This window comes from Pyxicephalus adspersus, chromosome 3, assembly GCF_032062135.1.
Source record: "Pyxicephalus adspersus chromosome 3, UCB_Pads_2.0, whole genome shotgun sequence".
NCBI classification, from domain to species: Eukaryota; Metazoa; Chordata; class Amphibia; order Anura; family Pyxicephalidae; genus Pyxicephalus; species Pyxicephalus adspersus.
The window spans coordinates 79,484,762-79,506,628 of NC_092860.1; the positions used below are offsets into that span (position 1 = coordinate 79,484,762).

Genomic DNA, 21,867 nt, shown 5'->3' on the forward strand with positions numbered 1-21,867 from the left:
TAACAAAAATGGAGGGTACCCTGTATAGTAAAAACTGGATGCGATAACAAAAAACTGGGGTCATTTCTGGATTCACCACCCACAAATTAGTAAAGAACAAGTGTAAGATCTAACTCAACAAAAATTGTGTTCCCCAGTGTTATTGATTTATTTTTTCAGTTATTCATTTATTTCTCCATTTTATGATGTGTATGGCCAATATTGAGCCAGTGTTGAGATATTGCAATTTATGTGGAAATTGTGAATAGAAGTATCTGCAGTATGAAGATTGGACCCCTGGAGAAACGTTGACTCTATCTATACTGCCAAGCAGAAATAGGTCACAGTGAATATGCTCTAGTCAAAAGGGTATTTTGAGTTATCTTCCACATAATTAGCTTTAGGTAATTTACCAGCCTGTAAAATATTCATTTGAGAACCTGTTGGTTAACATGGGACCTACTTATGAAGATGATATGAAGAAATTCAGCTTCTCAGATTCTGATTTCTTCACTTTATTGATGATCTTCACTGAATGTTTATTAAGCTAAACCAAAAATGCTAGTGATTTTTAAAAATGGAGAAGGCCATTGCAATAATTTAGTAGAAACTGTCTCCTGCCTATTCAGGAAGTAATTTCAGAAAGGGAGAGAGAAATGATAGTTATTTTAAAAAACAGTCACACAATTACTATAAAATACACATTTATCCTTCAATACAGTCCAGCAACATCTTTTATTCTTTTGTATTTCAATATTTAAATTTTTATTAGAGATTTTTTAAAAAGGAGAGTAACAAAGTATACAAAAATATATCTAATACAGCCAAAAACAAAGACAAAGTGCCTGATTTGTTAAAGCTCTCCAAGACTGGAGAGGATACACCTTCATCAGTAAAGCTGGGTGATCCAGCAATGGAGAGTTTTGATGAATCAGCACCAAAGATAAAAGAGATAATAGAGGAAACCATAACATCTTTCATTCTTTTAAAGTGTTCTTACCTCCTTTTCTCTCTTGTGCTACCATTTTCAGTACTCGCATAATATCCTCTGGCTGTCACATCCTCCATCTCTGTGTCATCCTCTGTGATGGATAAACAAAATGCATCATGTGCAGTACAGAAGTGCTCAAGCAAGTCAGAAACCCCACCTTGCTTGTCTAATGTTGTTAAAGAACTTCCACAGCACCAGCAATAAAATGCAATGGCAAGGGCCACAACAGAACATTTATTTAAACAGCTGGCACAAAAACAATAAATGAAATATATTCCACAAAGCGCACAAATTTGCATTCACCCTTTCAAACCCAGATATTACCTTGCAGAAGTAATGGGGACACCATAACTGTAATGCATATAGCCTGTGTGGATAACTGAGCTGTGGTAGCAGGTCTTCCCACTCACTATAGGCTGCCTGCAGATACCTATTGGGGGGCAGATATAAAACCAGTGCACCCTGTAGAAGAAGAGAGAGCACACCCGTGTCTATTTTTTATCATAAGATGCTTTTGCACAGAGGAAAAGTTTTTATACTGGATTACCACATAATTGTAAAAAAAGCACCCAATTATTCAAGAAGACTCATGCCTCTTGCATTAAAACTATATTCGTTCACCCTGTAGTTCAGCTTTAAAAATAAACAAAATAAAGGTTATAAAGTATGGATCTACTTGTGTAAATAATGTTGGAAGTGAGCACTGTAAAATATCCTGTTTGCCTTTTTCAGTCTGCATTGCACAACATTGTCTAATGAATTAATCAATAAATAGATTTACTTGCTGATCTTATTCACTCGGCTGTTTTCCCACGAAAGATATAACTTTCTGTACTTAGTGATGTTTTAAGGCTAGGCGGGGAAGAGACATTTTTCAAAGACATTTGGTAAACCTCTTCCAAGTGTAATTTGAGTTCTAATCTAGCATCTACTGCACAACATGTACCTTAAGGCTTCTATATGGGGACCAGCTGGATCTGAGGCAGTGATTGACTACTTTATTTAAACACTTCCCAAACATGCTTGCCAAAGTTGGACTTTTTATTACATTCAGCTCAAATATGTCTTGGTTAAGGAGGAACATACAGCTGGAGTTATAAAAATTTTACAGCGGGCTTAAACCCCATCAATACCCCCTTACCCTACGAACCTGTACAAAAGTACAGACTATTGTGGTATATATATATATATATATATATATATATATGTATGTTAAACAATATACTAATGTAACATAGCAATTCTGTATTCAGGAAAACATCATTAAACCTATTTTTTTTTTTAATACAAGAAGTTTAAGTACCTGAAATGTATGTAATGTTAGCCTCTTGCAGTCCATACACTGCAGAGCTAAAACTAGAGGAATGCAGCACAAGCAACCAAACAGCACAAGCCTTGTTGTATAATATAATATTATTAAAAGTAAACTGTATTTATATAGCGCCAACATTATACGCAGGGATGTACGTTGAATAGGGGTTGCAAATGACAGACAGATACCAACAATGGCACAAGAGAAAAAAAGGTAAGAGGTAGAGGGGTTTTAGGAGACAGAGGAAGTTGAGTAGGCAATATGTCTGGCCTAGATTTTCTGTTATATATGACAGATAACCATAAGTGTCCCTCCAAAGTGTGATCTGCATGTGTATCCATCTTGTGTTTAGGAAAGTACTTATATGAGAAAAAAAGCCAAATCCCAGGTTATTTGATAATAAACCAACAACAACTATTTGATAAGGTCATCTTACCATGTTTACTGAAAATATATCCCTATGCAGCAGAGCTTTACCTTAGTACTAGCCTTTCTTCTCCCAATTTAACAAAGATTTGTTTTGTGTGCTGCAAGGTAAGTGTGGTGTTGCCTTAATGTAAGGGGGTGCATTAATGCTGTAACATGCACTTTAGGTGTACAGCAATGAATACAAGCAGACAGTTGTCAATGGCCCCTAAACTTTTTCTCTTCTTTTGTTTAAAGAAATTCTAATACAAATGCACATTAATTTGTAAATATTGATTCAAAGCTTTGAACTAGAAAACAATATATATATATATATATATATATATATATATATATATATATATATTGCATTGCATTGCTTTTGTTATCTTATGTGATGAAAAAGTTATTGCTGAATTAAAAATAATTTGGAAGATTGTTTTCAGCAAAACGTTTAAATACTTAACAGCCTTAGGGTTTTTTTTCCATAAGAATAGTTGGAACATTTACATAATGACTTTAAAAAGTCTTTGCTGGTTTGCACATTTGAGTTTGATTTTCAATATGTTACTGTGTCTTAACTGTGAATCCCAAGGTAGTAGTACTTTGTTCGACCTCCAGCCCACTGCAATTTAGATGGCCCCCGTGTAGTCTTTAATAACATTTCACATTTAGATATACATAATATTCCTACAGTATTGATTCCCTAATAAAAGACATTATATTGTATTATTCCCTGTATTAATAATAGAAATGTTGTTCCCAGAATGACTTTAAGCATAGTGTCCTTTACAATGGAATTTGTAGAAGTGAAATTATGATCCTAACAACACTATACATCTTGAATATTCTAGGCACAGTCATATCTACCTAATATTAAAGGTCCATTACATTTGTAATAAAAAAAACAACTGGTATTAGTCTTTAGCTATACTTTTAAATCAAGAAATTCAGTATGGTCTGTAAGCATCATATTAATTTAACATACATGTATTTTGTGACAGCTGAAGTCTCTAAAAACAGTTTTTTTTAACATTTAGGGTACAAATGATAGTAGAATCTTGCCTTCCTAATTGCAGGCCTATTTCTCATATGTAAGTTCTCCAATTATGATTTGCTGAATTCGCAAATTAGGGTGCACTAGTAGAAACATGGGGAAGAGCCATAGGACTGTAATCATCCACTGAGTTTCTCTATAGGCAGTCACTGGGAACTTGTACAGGTGTCAAGAGTGGGATTGAATTGTTAATTTCTTTTAAACTCAACAGATAAATATAGCACTCGTTGTATTAGGATTTTACAAGGTAGCCATTCGTGACTCCCAAAAGATATGTTGAAAGTTGCCAGGAGAAATAGAACTTCTTAAGTATCCTGAAAAGGATTAATGGACTTTCATAGAAGACATATATCATCTCATTGCCAGTTTAAGGGTCATTCCTTCCATAAAAGTGGATGACATTTCTATCCTTTATGAATTTCCAGAGGTTGCAAGACTTTTTTTCAATAGAGGTCTTAGCTGTAATTGAAAAAAAACTGCAGCTGAATTCTTTTAATATATTTGTTCTCTGTGCCATTTTGTGAGAATATTTACTCTGCCTGAAAGGATAATGGACCTGTAACTGTTGTCACAAAAATGATAAATTGAAAAAGCCTGTTGAATCAAGAATAAAAAAAATAACTATACAGCTACACACACTGCCCAAAATAACTATACAGAAAATGGTGTATGTGAATTTTCTGTTTTAGAAAAGTCTGTGTCTTGTACTGCTTGTATATACAGTAAATAAACTGCCCCAAAACCTATTATTTTATACAACCCACATGTAACCTATTAATTGTAAAACATATGTAATTTTATTATAATTATCTGCACAATGTGAGATACCCTAAACCAGAAATAATCAGCACATTTTGCAGACATAAGCACTATATTGGAATTAACTCAATATGTCTTAATATTACAAACGTTGGCTATTACAGTACTATTTGTTCTGAAAAAAACAAACAAACATATAGGTAATACAAGTGTAAAATGGAAAAATTCATTAAAGTGTTTGGTTACTAAAGGCAGAAGCTTGCCAATCAAATTAGGACAATTTAAATCTTTGGTAATTCAAGAGCAGAATTTTTGTTTTGACATTTCTAAAACTTGACTTCGTTCTTCATATGATTGAATTGTTAATATCCCTGACAATACTCTTTTTTTCTTTTTTAGACAAAGGGTAAATCAAAAGTGGTGGTAGTGCCTGTGAGAAATAATCTAAAATTTAATGTATAAGTGGACCTTGACTTTGATGTAGAGCAGAAACTTTTAACCATGGTTGATGGAACCCCAGGGTTCCTCCAGACATGGCTAAGGATTTCTCGAACTGTGGCTGACTGACCTCCCATTTGATGAAGCCTGAATAGTTCTGGGAACAATACCACTTAATAATGATTCTAATTATGTTTTAGTTATTTATAAGGGTATTCTTCTAGCCACCACTGTTGGGGTGGGGATTTCTTTCCACTGGCTACCAGTTTGAGGCTTTTTTCCTCTTAGTCAATAAATTGGTTTTAGCAGGGGTTATTGAGATGAATGTATATATATATATATATATATATATATATATATATATATATATGAGTATAAATATGCAAAGTTATTTATCAGAGTTTGTTACAAGCCTCCACTATTAAAGAGGAGGCAGGGATTCAATTCTATAGACAAACGGAAAGGGCTGCATGGGCTTGAACAGGTGGTAATGATGGGAGATTTTACTTATTTATGTAAAAATTGTTAGCATTCATATTGTTGTTTTATTAGGATTGCTAGATACAAATTCAATTAGTTTGGTCAGGTATATATTTAGCAGTGTATGTGAAACACGAGACTGGCTGAACAGAATTACCAATCTTTTTGTATATATAAATCAGTTTCCTTATATATGTTTCAATTGTAATTCAAATATATTTTCTAGTTAAAAACCTGGCTTCTATGTATATTATATATAAATATATTCGTAAGACAAGAACTTGTGCTCCTATCACAAATATTTACAAGGAAAGTTTATTCTGAATAGTTGTTGTCTATGTGAATATACGTGTAAAGCATAATACATTTCAGTGCCTCCGCAATACAGGGAGAAAGCAGTGCACAACATTGTATCCTGATTTATTTCCAATTTGTACATGAAACATTGCTCAAGTACTGTACAGTGATGCCATAGTGTAGTCAATATACATAAAGCACTTGAGACTCATAGTTTATTGATCCACTGGTGAAATATGTAGTGTGGCTTGTAGTGGGGTTGATGGCACAGGCCTTGTCTGAATTAGTGCCTCTATCTTTCTAACCTTTGCTGGCAGAAATCCTTTGTTCATTATCACAGACTGATCCTGGGAGCAGTGAAACAGGAGTATAGCACAGGACAGGGACCTGATATTTTTACAGCCAAAAAACCTTGGTTGTTAATAATATAGCATTTCAATACAGATACCGATAATTCTTTTTTCTTCCTAAACTGGCTTTTTATCTATGTTTTCATTTCGTAATTTTTTTGTTTGTTAATGGGTTAAGTGAGGTCCTGTACAAAGAATATATATGTGCATTTATTACCATATTTGTTAATTGTTCTGGAAACTGAATTCTGCTTACCAAGCAGTCCTGAAAAATGTAATAATATTAGTACAGTCACAGTAAACTCCAATTTAAAATATATGGTTACTAAAAAATAACAAATCAATTTTACAACTGTGCTCTACTTTCTTCCTAATTGCCTTTGCCATTATTTAAATACTCGAGAATATATAGATAGTTGCAGTAATATTTGGTTTAGGTAGAAAATGTTTCTAAAACTCACAGCAACCAATCTAAATATTTAAAACATTTTCTAAGGGGACTGACTAGCATGTCCTAGATTTATATGAATAACACAGTCTCATGTCATAACTTGGTCAAATTCTCATGTGTAGTCTCACTGAAAATCCAAGCTAAAGCAAACTTAACTCAAACAGAAAAAAAAAATCAAACCTTCCTTTTCACAAGGCCTACCATTGACATTGATTTTTGCTAACCTATTGTTATTAGCTATTGTTGTCATTAGTTTAAAATTGTATATACTTCTTGATATATGCAAAGATGTGACACTGGTATGTTTTATCACAGTTTAGTGTATGATCAACCAATTATCAGGTGTGAGTGCTGTCAAATAGAGGAGAAAAGGGTTCATAATCTGAAAAAATCAGACTTTGAGAGTCAAAAAGTGGTAAAAGCCTGTGCATTCAGGTATTGGATCAGAGCACTAACACAGGAGGAGGTGCATGTCTAGTAGTGTGCATGAACTGACATTTGTGCACTTGTTTGCACAGTATTTTATGGGGTGGTAGACAGCTGCACTACTCATACGTTATTGTGTATAACAGTGCCTAATACATAGCAGAGGGGTAGGTATTTCTATTTGGGGTACCTATTCTATTTAATCACATGTGAACCTTTGACTCCATGACTTTTCATAGCTAAGCAATTCTGCAGCAAGAAACAAGCATGTTTTCAGAATACCAACAGCAACTTCCCATAATGTACGCAAATTTTTTGAAAATGTACCGGAATTATAAAGTGTGGGAACAAACACACCGTGATTTTCTAGAAGATAATGTAATATATAATAAATGTAATGTAATATATAAGAGGATATAACATACAAAGTGAGTCACAGTTATTGGCCATGGTGAAAGCATGTATAGGGTTGAATTGTGAAGAGTTAAGTACTTCTTTAGCCAATAAATTGCTGAGTGCTAGAGTGCTGCAACAAGAAAAATAATAAAATAAAATAATTAATAAAATGCCATAATCATTTCTTCATAAAGCATTCAACACATTTTACAGGTTTCATCCCCCAGCATTAACTTACTTTGCAGCTGTTTGCAATTGACTGCATAAGATCTCAGAGACACAAAAGACAATGATACTGGAACACTTCACTCAGCCTTCTGCTGTTAGCGTTGTTTACTTCTCCTGATCACAAAACAGTTGCCAATAGGTGCTAGGGAATGGTCACAGGTGTATGCCACAGGGTTTTTTTTTTAGGTGTTCGCAAATTTGTGTTGTAGGCGTTTGCTTGCAGTTGGAAGCAGTGTTTTGTTTGAAATTTTTGTAATATAGAATATCATCCATGGAATCAGTTGGTCGGTTAACCTCCTAAGGTTAACCATTCAGCAATACAAATGCAAGCAAACTCCTGAATCAAAGGTGATTAAATGTGGTTAACCACAGCTGTACCACTTAAACAAAAAAACAAAAACGCCAATCTGAATTTACCCTAAAGCTCAGAAACTGTCACTGACTGCTGGCCCCCTCCGAAGTAGTGAAAATAGAATAGAGAGAGAGGGAGAGAGACTCCAGCCCAGTCCATCCTTGGTATGTTATGTATAACAATCTGACCTTAATTCATAATTAGCTTGCTCCATGAAGTGCATGATACCTGTGCTTTTGCACACATGTATTAGATGCATTAAAAAAATCAACACACTATAACATAAATATTATAAATTATTGTGTACTAATATTGTGCTCCAACATTTACCAGGTCTATACTCAAATGCATTTAAAACAACAATAAATACCCAATTATTACTGTTTTTAAGGAATAAATTGCATCGCTTTCGGCTACATTTGTATTTTCATTGCTGTTTTGTAACTATTAGATGTACGAAGACCACATAACAAATAAAAGCAGGCCCTAAACAATACCTTCACATACCCTTAATTTCCTTGAAACTATGTGAACACTCCCAGGAACCCTACATCCAGGCATTGTTATTATTCATGTTGCAGATTTGGTGTGTATATTGCATTCCTTATTTATGTAAAGATCTCCTCACATTGCTTTTAGGTATGAAGGGGGTTTGCTAGTACATGGGATACTTGCTGTTTGAAAAGACTTTCCCTAAGCAGCTTTAATTTTCTTCCATTTGTGGAGAGATGTATTGTAGCGTTTCTGTAATTTCTTGTTTAATCAGGAAGTAAAGGGACATTTCCCTAATAGTTAAAAACAGAACAATAATTGAAGGAAAATGGTACATTTCACATGCTTTTTATTTATTAATTCATTTTATTTATCAACATTCTTTTTGTATCTTTAAGGTTGCTGTTAAAGGTGAATTGGATAAGATATTTAAATATGATTATTTAATAAGGATATTGTGTGGTTTATAATGTGACAGAGTAAATGGTTGGGTCCTCCATAGGAATCAATGGCTAAATATTAAATTAGGATGATTAAATGAGGGTGGCAAATTTGATAATTTTGGCAAGTACTTTTCATGGCATTCAACATTAAATGAGCCAAAAGCAATTATTCTTTTAATGATTTATATGTATTTGTGTAATAAAAAATGTGACTACGATTGAGAGGCATCATAGGGCCCTATGCATTAGGTAGGAATTTACAGATTATGTCCGATGCTGCAGAAAAGTGGTTAGTAAGAAAACATTAGATCACAAGATGATTACTTGTAATATATGGTAACTTACATTGTTGTATATTTTTTATTACAGAATGGCACTGAATGGAAACCAGAATCTTGTCAAGAGTGTACCTGCTATGACAATATAGCAATATGTGAAAAGACATTTTGCAGGGACCCACAATGTGACTTCACAAAGGTATAGTGACATTTTAAGCATCTTCATTGTTTTTTGGAATGTTTTTTCCTGAAAGAAAAGTTATTTATACACCAATTTAAATATGATTGTGTTCTCATATGTTTGTTTAATTTCTTTATTTTCAAAAACTAAAAAAGGTTTACTTTGTTATTATGATATTAAAAATGATATATAACACAAGGTGACCCCCCCCCCCCCCTACACACACATAGTGTTCCATCAGCAATTCTGATTTGGAAGTTGTTGATTTGAACACTACTGGAGATTCACAGCTTTGTGCTATCTGTTGTTGAAATTGTAAACTGGCCCATTCATACAGAAACGCATTCATGCTCAGGAAAGAACATGCAATCAAGTAATATTTTGCCAGCAGGAGAGAGCAAACATTACTCATTCACTACAGACAATAGACCCTCTTAAGCCCCATACAGAGAATGTTCTTGCTACACCCTCTCCGCTAAAAAAGTAGAAGATGGTATCAGTCTATCATTTTGGTCTGTAATCTGACAAGGTGAGGGAGCCGCTGTTATTACACTAGATTTTCAACTGAGATAATCACAAACAATATTCCCTGGCAATTAAACCCTTTGTACATACAACACTTAAAGCCCTGGGAACATCCCTGTAACTAACAGGTCAAGGTATTATTTATTTATTCATGCCAGACAAAAATGTACAAGTACCTTTCCTTTAGCATATCCATAACATTAAGAATTCTAATACATGTTCTTTAGCTATAGGTAAGGTCATTATTTAGTATGTGAAAGTTGTATTAGAAATTTGAATAATCAGCAATAAAAAAAGAGAATTAAGTAGCAGCCAAAAGTTTTGTACCCGCAAGTCTAAGCCAATTGGGAAATTATGAGGTGTGAATTTTGCACAAAGTAATTTTAGATTTTACAACCTGCATCACAATCAAATTTGTTTTATCTGTAGTAAATGAAAGCCAAATGTGTTATATATTATTTCTGTGTAGTAAGAACAGGAAAATTTACTAAGAGATAATGCATTTTTAATTCCCCTGGCTCTGAATTATTTACAGTGTTTCAAGGTGTACCATACAGTGCACTATGTATTATGTTATATTTTATTATATTATATGCTTTGCACTTTTGCAGCTCCATTCAGCATACCAGTCTAGCTTCTATTACGTTCAAGATTGCTTTAGATAAAAAAGTTATTTCTCTTAGATTGTTTGTTTTCTTTCATTTCAGTGCAAACATTGTAAAGCTAGCTGAAAGTAAGTTTTTGTTGTTATTTAGGGAGAAGTCTTTCGCATAGAACATAATAAGTGCTGTCCAGAGTGCACTTCAAGAAAAGAAGGTGCTTGCCAGTATGATGGTCAGGAACATGCTGTAAGTGCTGTTTTTCAACCTTATGTTTTTTTTTTACTGTCTTATATCTTATTCTTTTATAAGGAGAATCTATCTTATTCTTTTGTAAGGAGAATCTGTAAAAAAAAAAAAATAAATAAATATATATATATAGAGTGGATCAGGTACAGAAATTATAGAGCTGTGAAAGGGTAACCAGAATACAGGGGTTAGTCCCAGTCCCGTGATTGTTAACTTTTATTGAGATTTTTAAATCCCTCAATTTAAATAAATCATGAAGGCTTTCTCTATACATATGCATTGTGATATTCTAATATGGCAATGTACAGTCAGAGATGCAATGCTATTCATTTTGAATACAATCCCAATCAACCTAGACTTGCATTTCAGAACATGGCAATATGTCTTCCTAAAAGTATTGATGGTAGAAATAAAGACAGAGAGGTTGCATTTACTATTATGACTCTCCAGTGGAGCTAGTGGGTGCTGCAGTCTCAAAATGTACAAATTGTGGTAATTTTTTTCCTTTTTGTATTTTGCTCCTGTCTATCCCTGGTCACTTTCAACTAGATTAGGAAAGGGGGGAGGGTGGAAGCATGTATAGGGGATATTAAGACACCTCGATCTCTCTAAAAATTGAAGCGTGACATTAGTTATTCTTTCTCCTCTTTTTGTTGAAAAATGGTTCTCTGCAATATATATATATATATATATATATATATATATATATATATATATGGTGTGTAGATATGACCCTGGTACTGGAGTGGCTTTATGAATCCGTACTGATCTTTTGTTATGATTGTGATATTTGGATTGTAACTGTCAGCACTTTTCAGCTCCTTGGATAAGTGGAGAGATGTCAGGTGCTTTTTGTACTATCAGAGGGGGCTTATGTTTTGTTATTCTAATGCTGTAACAGAGGGTTTCTTGCCAACAAACATTACTGTCAAGAAAAAGAGGCTTTTTATGAAAGCTTTGGGAAACCCCTTTTATTGTCATAAACTGAAATATATTATGCATTCTGTTAACATTTTTTCCTATATCCGAACTAAAACTGATCTAAAGTGAGTGATGTTACAATCTGACAGCAATGTATAATTTTGAATATTGTTAGCTGTAAACTGGTCTTTTACCAAGAGTGAAGGTTACCACTTATCTTTTAGAAAAACTTACAGGGTAGTTACACAATATGCTTTTCTTTTTCTAATTATCCTGGTCCATTGCTCTATAAGGATATTTCTGTAATCTACATAACTCATGTCTACAATTTTTATCTTTGGTGAATCATGTCATCTATTAAAAAAAAAAAATCAACATCTGTTAGGAATTTGTTATTTGCTCTGTATGAATTATGGAGAGAAGAATGAAACAGTTGTAATAGCAGGAGTGCTGTATTTTTACATTATAGCCCCAGGCATGTGTTCATCATAAAAAGGATATAAGACATTACTGATGCTAATATAAGTCTTAAGCTTTCTGTCAGTAGGAGGATATAAAGTGGCTAATTTCTACACCTAAACATGAATGTGTTATTTGTTTCTATGTACATGGACACACAGTTTTGATAATGAATTGTTGGTCATACCTAAATGGCTTTTTTGTAAAGATGATAAGTACCCTTTACAACTTAACTCCAGGTAAGTATATAAATTGTTGCAGCCACGCACCTTGCAGTTAATTTTACATTTTAAACTTTGATCACTGAGGTGCAGAGACTAGGGAAGTGGTTCTTTCTGCCTGCAGCAGCTTGATCACAACATCTTGGCATAGTAAGAATTACTAGACTGGACCAGTAGAGCTGTGTTTAATGAAAAGAGTTTTTTTTTTTTGCAAAGTTCCTATATAACAATAAATGAGTGCAGTAAATACTATTCACACAGATGTCACAATCTTTTACACAGTGGTTATTTGTCCTTTCTTATTGATTGATCACTAAGCAGCTTTCCATTTTCTGGTTTCCGGAATCTTTTGTCATTTGCCAGTTTGAATATTCATACATTTGTCAGGTATTTAGAAGTGACAAATTCAAAATAAAGGATATCAATAGATTTGTGCATCACAAGCTGTTATATCCATAGCAAGTTTTGTACTGTCAATAGCAAATAAAAAGATAATTTATTGCTTTCAAATAATATTGTTTTTTTTACTGAAAACAGACTATAAATAAAAATGATTGCTAGCAAAACCTTTTTTTACATCTGTGTTTGTCCATAATAAACACATTTTTTTATTTATTTAATTTTTTTTGTTTTTTTATTAAAAATTATTTTTGCACATTGAAGACAAAATGTAAATTTTGTTAAACTGACATATTAAGAAGTTGTACACATTGCAAAGTGTGTAACAGTAAACAAAGCCAGAATAAATGATACATCACCACATGATCACAATCAACATTGTTTAGAAACGTAGGAAGTAATTTATATTTGTTGTTTCAAGAAAGCATTCCACCTTTTTAAACAGCCCATTGAGGACTGTTCTCCTGTGATAGACACATTTTCATAACTTAACTGGCCTCTTTAGTAGAAAGTCTCCAGTTTTTCATTAGGAAAGGAAGTTCGTGAAGCTTCATTAATTGAGCCCTAGATTTTGAAGAGTTGTGTGTTTTTCTTAGAACAAGTGTCCTTGAAATATGTGTTTCCAAACATTTAATTATCAAAGTTTTACAGACTCTTCTATGTGGCATTTAATAGAAGGCACTTTGTTCTACTAGCAAGGACACAAAAAGAGAGAAAAGAAGAGAAGTTCTTTCTAAATGAGGTTCTTGAGGTTGCATCTGTTTCCCAATTATCATCTATTTACAAAAAAATATATTTAGTAATAGTGTGAATAATGCATCACTTACAACAACATGAGAAATAATCGTGACATAAGGTCTATATAATTTCACACAATATTTACACATGGATCTAATTGGATTTATTGTGGTTGGAATTTTATAAATAGATAAAATAAAGGTAAATAAGGTAAAAGGTAAGTAAAGGTAAAGCATTATTGGATTAAAATTAAAAATTAGGAGATATAATTAGGATATTTCAGTGCTCAACCCATATTTTTTTTAAGCTAGGTGGTAAGAAATTGTAGGTGGGTGGCAGCCCCTGTATTGTGACCCAAATCATCAGTAACCACCCAAAAACAGCCCTGTGGTTGCTGAAAAGTGCTGGGTGGTCCACCAAACTAAAAGGGGCTGGGAAGAACACTCTATTTAATAAAAAAAAATTTAGTAAACAGGTTTACTGCCTTATAGAGGGGAGTAGGGGCAATCATAGGAGATGTTTGCTATGTAATAATAAATTATTACTATTTTCTGGACGTGCCCAAAACTGTGTAAATTCTGGTACAAGTTAAAAAAAATGAAAGAGCTTAATGGGAATAAAAGATCCTGAATATCCTGAATATTCTCTACTGGACCACAGGTATATAGGTCCGAATACACATAGCTAAGATGAATATTCATAAATATTGGAAACAGCTCAATAAATTGTTGAATTATGTAAGTAAAATCATATATATAATGGATGGCCCAATATCAAGGAAGTTGTCTTCCACGGGTGAAGTTTAGAAGGTGCATTGTACAGAAGTCTTGAAGGAAAGCCATGAATGTATTGAAAGAGTATAAGAAGGGAAAATTGGGATCCACCTAATTAGTAATTATTAAGGCACGTTGGTCAGTTAGGAATGAGGCAGTAGGCGAGGAAGAAGAGTAATGGAGAATATTGGGAGTGAACTTTATAATATGAGATATGATATGAGATTTAAATGTAATTGGATGTATTTGAAAGTGTATTTTATCTTTGAAAAAAGGGAGCAGAGAGGGAGGGAATGAGTCGTTTATCTGACTACCACAGCCCAGCTAAGGGATTTTAGTATCATCTGTTTAACTTTGTAAACATGTTGTTTGTGAGATATTATCTGATTATTATTTGTGAGAGATTATATCCATGAACGATGTTGGACGGCCGATGTACACATGTCAGATTCTTATTCGATACTAGTCCTGAAGCGATAATTGGACGAGAATCATCTGACGTGTGTACATCAGCCTAAATCTAATGTAGACAAACACACTGCTTACAGCCTTGAGCTAAATGAATTCCATGCTACTGAAAGAGAGGCAGGTACTGTCCTATTATATCCAATATATTGCTGCAATATAATCCATCTACCATCAATGTGAGTGTCTGCGTATGCCAAAACAGCAATATATATATTCTGGCCTTAAACTGAATATGTTGCCCAGGCCAAGGGTTGATATAGTAATGAAAACATATTTGACAATAGTTGTCTGGCATCTTTGGTCATAGTTATCATTTAACTGACCTAATAATTGCATGCCAGAAACCCGTGTGTTTTTGCCAGAGACACTGATCTTTGTAATAATCCTAACTATGAAATATATGAGGAATTACTGAGGCGTCATTGTTTATCACTCACAGATATCAGGTCAGTACAGGTTAGATTTATTATTTCCACATGAGCTACCTTCAGATGAACATTTTGCCCTAGAAGCTGTGAGGCTGGGAACTTGGCAAAGTGCTGCTGAGAATGCCATGCAGGTCATGGAAACAGTCCTAATCACTGCTGTGATTGCTATCCCCATGCCGCTAAGGTCTGTATGCAGCAGATTTCAGAAGGCCCAGCAGAAGGACCATTAATCCTTCTGTCAGGAAAAGTGTATCTAATTTAATGAAAGGGTAAGGTGACTACAAATGTCACATCTTTTTTTGTGATAGAGGCATAACACACAAATTGTGCTGGAGAAGAAAATGCCATTGTTAATTACTACAAGCCAGCACTACCTAAATCTGCCATTTTTTACTTGTTTTTTTACTTTGTGGTATTTTTCTAAACAAAAAAAATCTGGATAAATGTTAGAATATTTAAGAAAAATACTGACAAGATTTAGATTTGCAAGATACTAGATTTGGCTACTTTTTTATTCTTTATTCATCATCTCTTCATTATTCATCATTTTAGGAAAAAGGTGGCTTACTAAGGTGGCTGATGCACCTTTTAAATATATGCAAAATCTCTATTTTTCATATATCTTTGGCACTCGTATCAAAACATGTTAAGGTCTATGCAGTAACATGGATAGCTTACTTATTATCATCAATGGAACCTTTGTTGGTGTTGGAACCTAAAAGAGAGGCACACAATGGTCAACTTTTAATGCCTTATCTCACCCTCAAAATGTTAAAATTTAACATTACATCTTATAGTCCTAATACTTTTTTGGGACCTGTAGGAAGAAAGGACAAAGTGGGATGAGATGAATTTTTGTTTAACTTACCATCTTTTTTTTAATTTAAATACACTCATATTTTCGATAGTCCCTGAAAAGTAATCCTAAAATCTTGTTGAACCCAAGACTAAAACTTTTCCTAGCTTCCTTGTACAATATATTGTCAACCATTACCATTGGTATACATGTGTAAAATTTCTGCTGTGTGTCAAAGCTACCTCTGTGAGTTAACCTACAAACCAATGACCAATAGGGATGACCACTATCATTTATTATGGTGCCTCCTCCTTAGTTTCACTCCTTCTGTTGAAAAAAAACTGCAGATGAGTCATTTATTCTGCTGTCACTGAAAATATAAAAAAAAAACATTGTTTCCACCGGCAGAAATCTAACATGTGTACATATCTTTAGACCCCTTTACTTAGCAAAGCTCATACTCCCTGCTGAATGGCAGGCCCAATCTCTGCCTCACAGAGCTTAGTGATCCAACTCTACTTCATGATGGTAGGAGACGTTATTTTATATGGCTTTGGGATACTTTACCAACTTACTGAATAGTAAGCTCACTTACCATTATATTGCATGAAGAAACTACTAGAAGTTTTAATGTAGATTTTAAATGGATTTCTAATATGCAAAGTAATGACTACTGCATGACAAGTGCATTAACCCGTGAAGCCCAATTGGATGTCAATTTATTTCTGTCTATTTAGGGAAAAAGATGATAAATGGTGTTAAGTGTTTACTGCATTTTGCCCATAGCCATTGCACTTTTACCTCCCCTAGTAAATAAGTGCAAATTGTATTTTTTAAATAATTTTTTTAAGAGAGTTGGAAAAATAAAAGTGCTGGATACTGTGGTTGTGTTTTAAAAACCTTTTTGCTACAGGCAAAACTAATTACTATTAACATAATATTACCCAGCACTTGGTTATCTCCTGCAAAAGTTTCTAATAATTGCAATGGGCTTCCCAGAATAATACTTATTGAATATATTCATTTTTTATTCTGTTTGAATAAAATCCCATATAATTGTAAAATGAAAAGTAATGCTAAAACACAAGAAGATATTAACAATTTGAATGGGCTTTATTCCTGTTTGAATTATTGTATTTTCGAACTTTAGCAACAGGGCAGCTTAATTCTGTTGCGTGTTCTGACTTGCAAAGCTTGAATGAGCTTGAATGCTCGTATTGTTCCACATGAAAATGGGCCAAAATTAATTTATGGTTAGATAGTTGTGAATTCTATCAGATACACATATATCATAAGTATCTTGATCACAAGTTACTTGAAAAAAGGAATTTGCGGGAACTGCAAAAAAACAGATTACATAATTTTATTAAAGTTAAAAATGACATATATACATATTCATTAATCATTATAGTGCTCAACCCAGGATTTTTTTTTTAACCGGGTGGGAAGAAATTTTAGGTGGCTGGCAGACCTTGTATTGTGACCCAGCTTATCAGTAACTACCCAAAAACAGCCGGGTGGTTAATGAAAAGTGCTGGGTGGTGCGCCCAGCTAAATGGGGCTGGGGAGAACACTGTATTACCATAACACATACAACATTAATTACAAAGATTGCTTAACAAGACAGCAAATTGAAATTTTATGAATATTGTAATTCATTCAGTCTTAGATTTCACCCGACGCGTTTCACAGTCAACGCTGCTTTATCAAGAGTGTAGAAGCAAGAAAGCATATCTCTTAAACTAAACATAAAAAATGAATATAAAAACAGTAATATACTATAAATAGCTCAATTTGATAAAAAACATTAAATATATATATAATGTAGTTACAATAAAGGTTAGATCATAAAAAATGGAAACGCCCGAGAGGTCAGGTAAATGGGAACTACTTATACATTGCTGAATTTCTTTTAGTGCTAATGCATCTGGACTTTTAGTATGTATGTATGTTCTTTTTTAATGTTTTTAGTTTAGTATGACACCCAGGCTTACGATTTGTATACAAAAATATATAGCATTTTTAACAACTGCTAGTTATAATTTATCTTAATCTTGTTGCAGCATGGTACACAATGGGCACAATCCAAGTGCACTATGTGCACATGTAAGCATGGAAAGGTATCGTGTGCATCCAAGCCTTGTCCCAGGACACAATGCAAAGATGGGGAAGTGGAAGCCGTGACTGCAGAAGAATGTTGCCCTGTGTGTTTCGGGACTGGAGGTGTGTAGTATGATTTGTAGAGATCTATCTACCTAGCTGTATTGTTTATTAATTATGTGCTGTACCTGATCAAATTCTACTTTTGGACGAATACTATTTTGTTACTACACTGATTTAAAAAAATACTGGAAGGTTTTCCAAAAAAGTAACCAATCATTTGATATACTTGCAAGTGTTAATACAGAAGAGAAACATGTTGTCTTCTTTTGCCAAATAAGCAATCCAGGATGGTAGAGAACAGCATAACTTTGGATAGGTTTGGATGTGAGCTGACCAGCTTTACACACAGATTGCTTTGATCTAAGATTCTAAGTGTAGGAAAAGACTAGTAGACTAAAATTTGGTTGAATATGATTTTGTTTTTTAGTTTTTAGGTGTTTTTTACACTTTATTAAAAAAAAAAAAAAAGACTTGTTCAGTAAATGGAAGCACTGTCTATTTTGCTGCCTAGTTGGCTTTAAGACTGTGACCCACTGGCCAACAGTAAGTATAGAGAAAAGGAATTCTGACTTTCTTGATCTGCATACTTGTTTTATGTAACTGACTCATGGAAATAAGATAGAGGCTATGCAATATAGTATTTTTTTTTAGAAGGCAGTAAGGGTTTTTTTAATGCCTGGTATGTAATATGTAGTTCTAAAAAGAAATGTTAATTTTCATTTCAGGGCACAGTTTCATTTTTGTGCCCTGACCACAGTAAATAAATAAAGAATATATACTAAACTACTGTACGTTCTTTAATACAAATGAGATTAATGAAAAGTAAACAAGGGGACAAAGTTTAGGAACTGTTTTAGAATAGTATTATGTGTTTTGGCCTCTGAGAAGCAACACAAGCACTAAGAGACAGATTACTTGGTTATACCTGCAAGGCATACTAACTTGTAATGTGTCTTTATCTAAACCCCAGAACAAAAATGGATACATTACAGTTTACCAGTCCTTAAATGTTCTGGTCTCCTAATTTTTTTTTCATTTTGTTTTAGGCTTTTTTCCTTTAATTTTCAACTGGTGATACTGTGAATAATTCATTTTATGTCCTAGGATGACAATACTTACTCACTGAACTATATGTATGGAAAAGCAGCATTGTTCCTGTAGGGCTGTGACTAATTAATGTCTCAATTTCTTTTCTTGTTTCCTAGGAAAGGAAACAATTTTGATTATTATATACCCACTGTAAATTAACAATATGATGTCAGAGACTAAAAGACAAGCTTGTTCACAGATTTACCGTATTTTTCGGACCATAAGACGCACTTTTTTTCCCCCTAAAGTGGGGGGAAAATCAGGGTGCGTCTTATGGTCCGAATGCATATTTTTTTACTTGCCTTCATGGGCGGGCACAAGTGCCGCACGCTGGATCTCAGGGGAAATCAAATGAATTTTTTTTTCTTGTTTTCCCGTGCGGAAAACCTGGTGCGTCTTATAGTCCGGAGCGTCTAATGGTCCGAAAAATACGGTAAGTCAAAACATACAGCTTGTAACATACAGCTTGTGCATTTTGAAAAAAGTCCCATTATTCATTCAGGAGATATAAAGAACATGTCACCTGAATAGTAATTTATAAATTATACCATAAATAACAGAAGGCAATAATTGTTATGTTTTAGACCCAAATTATTTTTTTTTTCATTTGAATCATGCAGTAATATAGTGTTGGACTATTCCAAATAATTTTACATGCAAAGTATTTTTCGATGCAAAGTATTTTATAATAGTCCTAATCTTTTCCTGGGGAAAATGCTGCACTGCTTTATTATAGGTCTATGTGTGGGACATATGTAAAGGAAAATCAAGGGAGGTAAAAGATGTGTTTTCTTAACTTTATGAGGTTTGTACTGGATTTGGTACTTCTAAACTTTGGTACTAAACTTTGGTTGGCACAGCAATTAAAAATTGCAAGCAGGCAGGATTTTTAACGTAGAAAAGATGAGTAATGTCCCTTCTCAGAGGGGGAACACATGAAGTTGGAGGCGCCCACAACAGATCGGGGACAAGTGAGTGTAAATAAAATATTGCAATCAGGCAGGTAAATGTAATTTAAACCGTGCCTAAATTATTATTACCTGTGAATAGCCTATCTTTCCTATAATACACCGTATTGACATTTTAATACACATATATCTAAACCTAAATCACATAAAAAAACACATTTCCTACATAAGCTAACCCTTCACTAGGATGACATACCTTATGGCCTATTGTAAACCCATTGCAGCAAATTAATGGTAGAAAGGAAAACATACAGTACCAAATGTGAGTTTAATGTTTAAGAATCCTATATTCTGTATTTTTCTTGTTATATCTGGCCAGGCTGCAACTGTGGAATTTCTTTGAATGGTTGCCTGATTTGATTGTAATAATGTTTTACGGTAATAGGTCCAATTCTGGCTGACTGGATAGTATTTGGATAGTATTCACTTCTCATTCTGTTTTGGCTTAGTTTATAGACGCTCATTTGTAACCAACAGTTTGATCTCATCTAGGATCCTTTCTATTTTTTTTTTACTAAAGCCTCTTTCAACAAGTTTGTTTCACAATTCTTTGTTACTGTATCATACAACTCATCTGTTGGCAATGAACAACTGGCCCCTACGAGCCACTCTGTGCTTGGCAGGTTTCTAAACCGTGCTGCAAGAACAGTATGATTACCCAGCCTTACTTTAGGATCAAAAATGATTTCACAAAATGAGAATGTAATACTGTGATGAGCACTGTTTGTTCATTAATAATTTGAATGTGCTTCACTAAAGAACCATTTCATTTTTTAGAAACGTGCCACTGACAAAGTAAATGCATTTTTATATTGTTACATTTTCAGGTCTTTGCAGAATACATAAATATATTTAAGTGAGGAGGTAGCTTCAGATCCTTGTTTCCTGTGTGTGCAGAATAAGTCTTGATATTAACCCCCACCAAATTAAATCAAAATGACATGCAACAAGTTGATAATTTAATTCTACCTGCTGTATATTTTTGTACAATAGAGAAGAGAGTTTCAGATTCTCTGAGAGTCTAGAAAAATCATCCAATTTTCAAATGCTTAATTTGGCTAGGACATGAGCCTTTGGGCATTTGTTTGGACATAAACCTGTGGAATTGCTAGTGATGTAAACATAAAGTTGCACACCTTAACGCTTTTACCAATTCAGTAATAGCCAAGAGGTAAATCACACACAGCTATGTGGTAATGTGGCAGAAACTGCAAGGTGAGGCTTATTAGACAATTAAACTACCCAAGGGTACTACAAGGTACTGCACCAATACAGGTGTAAAGACATAGTGATGAGGCATACATGTGGGAGAAAATGTTAGCTAGAGAAGTGATTGTATATTTTGAAGCATCTGTGCTACTTTCTGTATGTATAGTAATTACATTTGTGTCCAGTGTAACCATTATAGCAAAGAGTACTGAAGATTACTCTGAAATTAAATTGTGTTCATCACCGGAAATTATTCCAAACCAGCAACCCCAATAAATCTATACTTGCTAATGTTTAGGTTCCTAAATATTTTTATGATCAAGATGTTTATCATAATAATGGGAGAAAAGAATTTGAGGAAAGTGCTTGGGGATAATGTAACTGTTAAACAAGTGATATCACAGAAATTGTTTCCATATTCACACAGTCACATGTTTACATTGGTGTGATTTCACTTGGTTAAAAGTTACAATTTGTAACTTCAAACCAAGAGATATAACAACAGGTTAAAGGAACAGAAAAAAAAGGATGTATGTTTAGCTTAGTG

The 21,867-nt window shown here is 33.7% G+C and overlaps 1 protein-coding gene across 2 annotated transcripts in view; it reads left to right on the forward strand.

Moving 5' to 3' along the window:
* FRAS1 (Fraser extracellular matrix complex subunit 1) overlaps positions 1-21,867 on the forward strand; it is a 251,450-nt gene that overhangs the window by 72,334 nt on the left and 157,249 nt on the right. For both annotated transcript variants that reach the window (XM_072405386.1, XM_072405387.1), the window contains exons 3-5: positions 9,226-9,333; positions 10,596-10,688; positions 17,955-18,114. In XM_072405386.1, the coding sequence (XP_072261487.1) occupies positions 9,226-9,333; positions 10,596-10,688; positions 17,955-18,114 (361 nt within the window). The remainder of the gene's footprint in view (positions 1-9,225; positions 9,334-10,595; positions 10,689-17,954; positions 18,115-21,867) is intronic.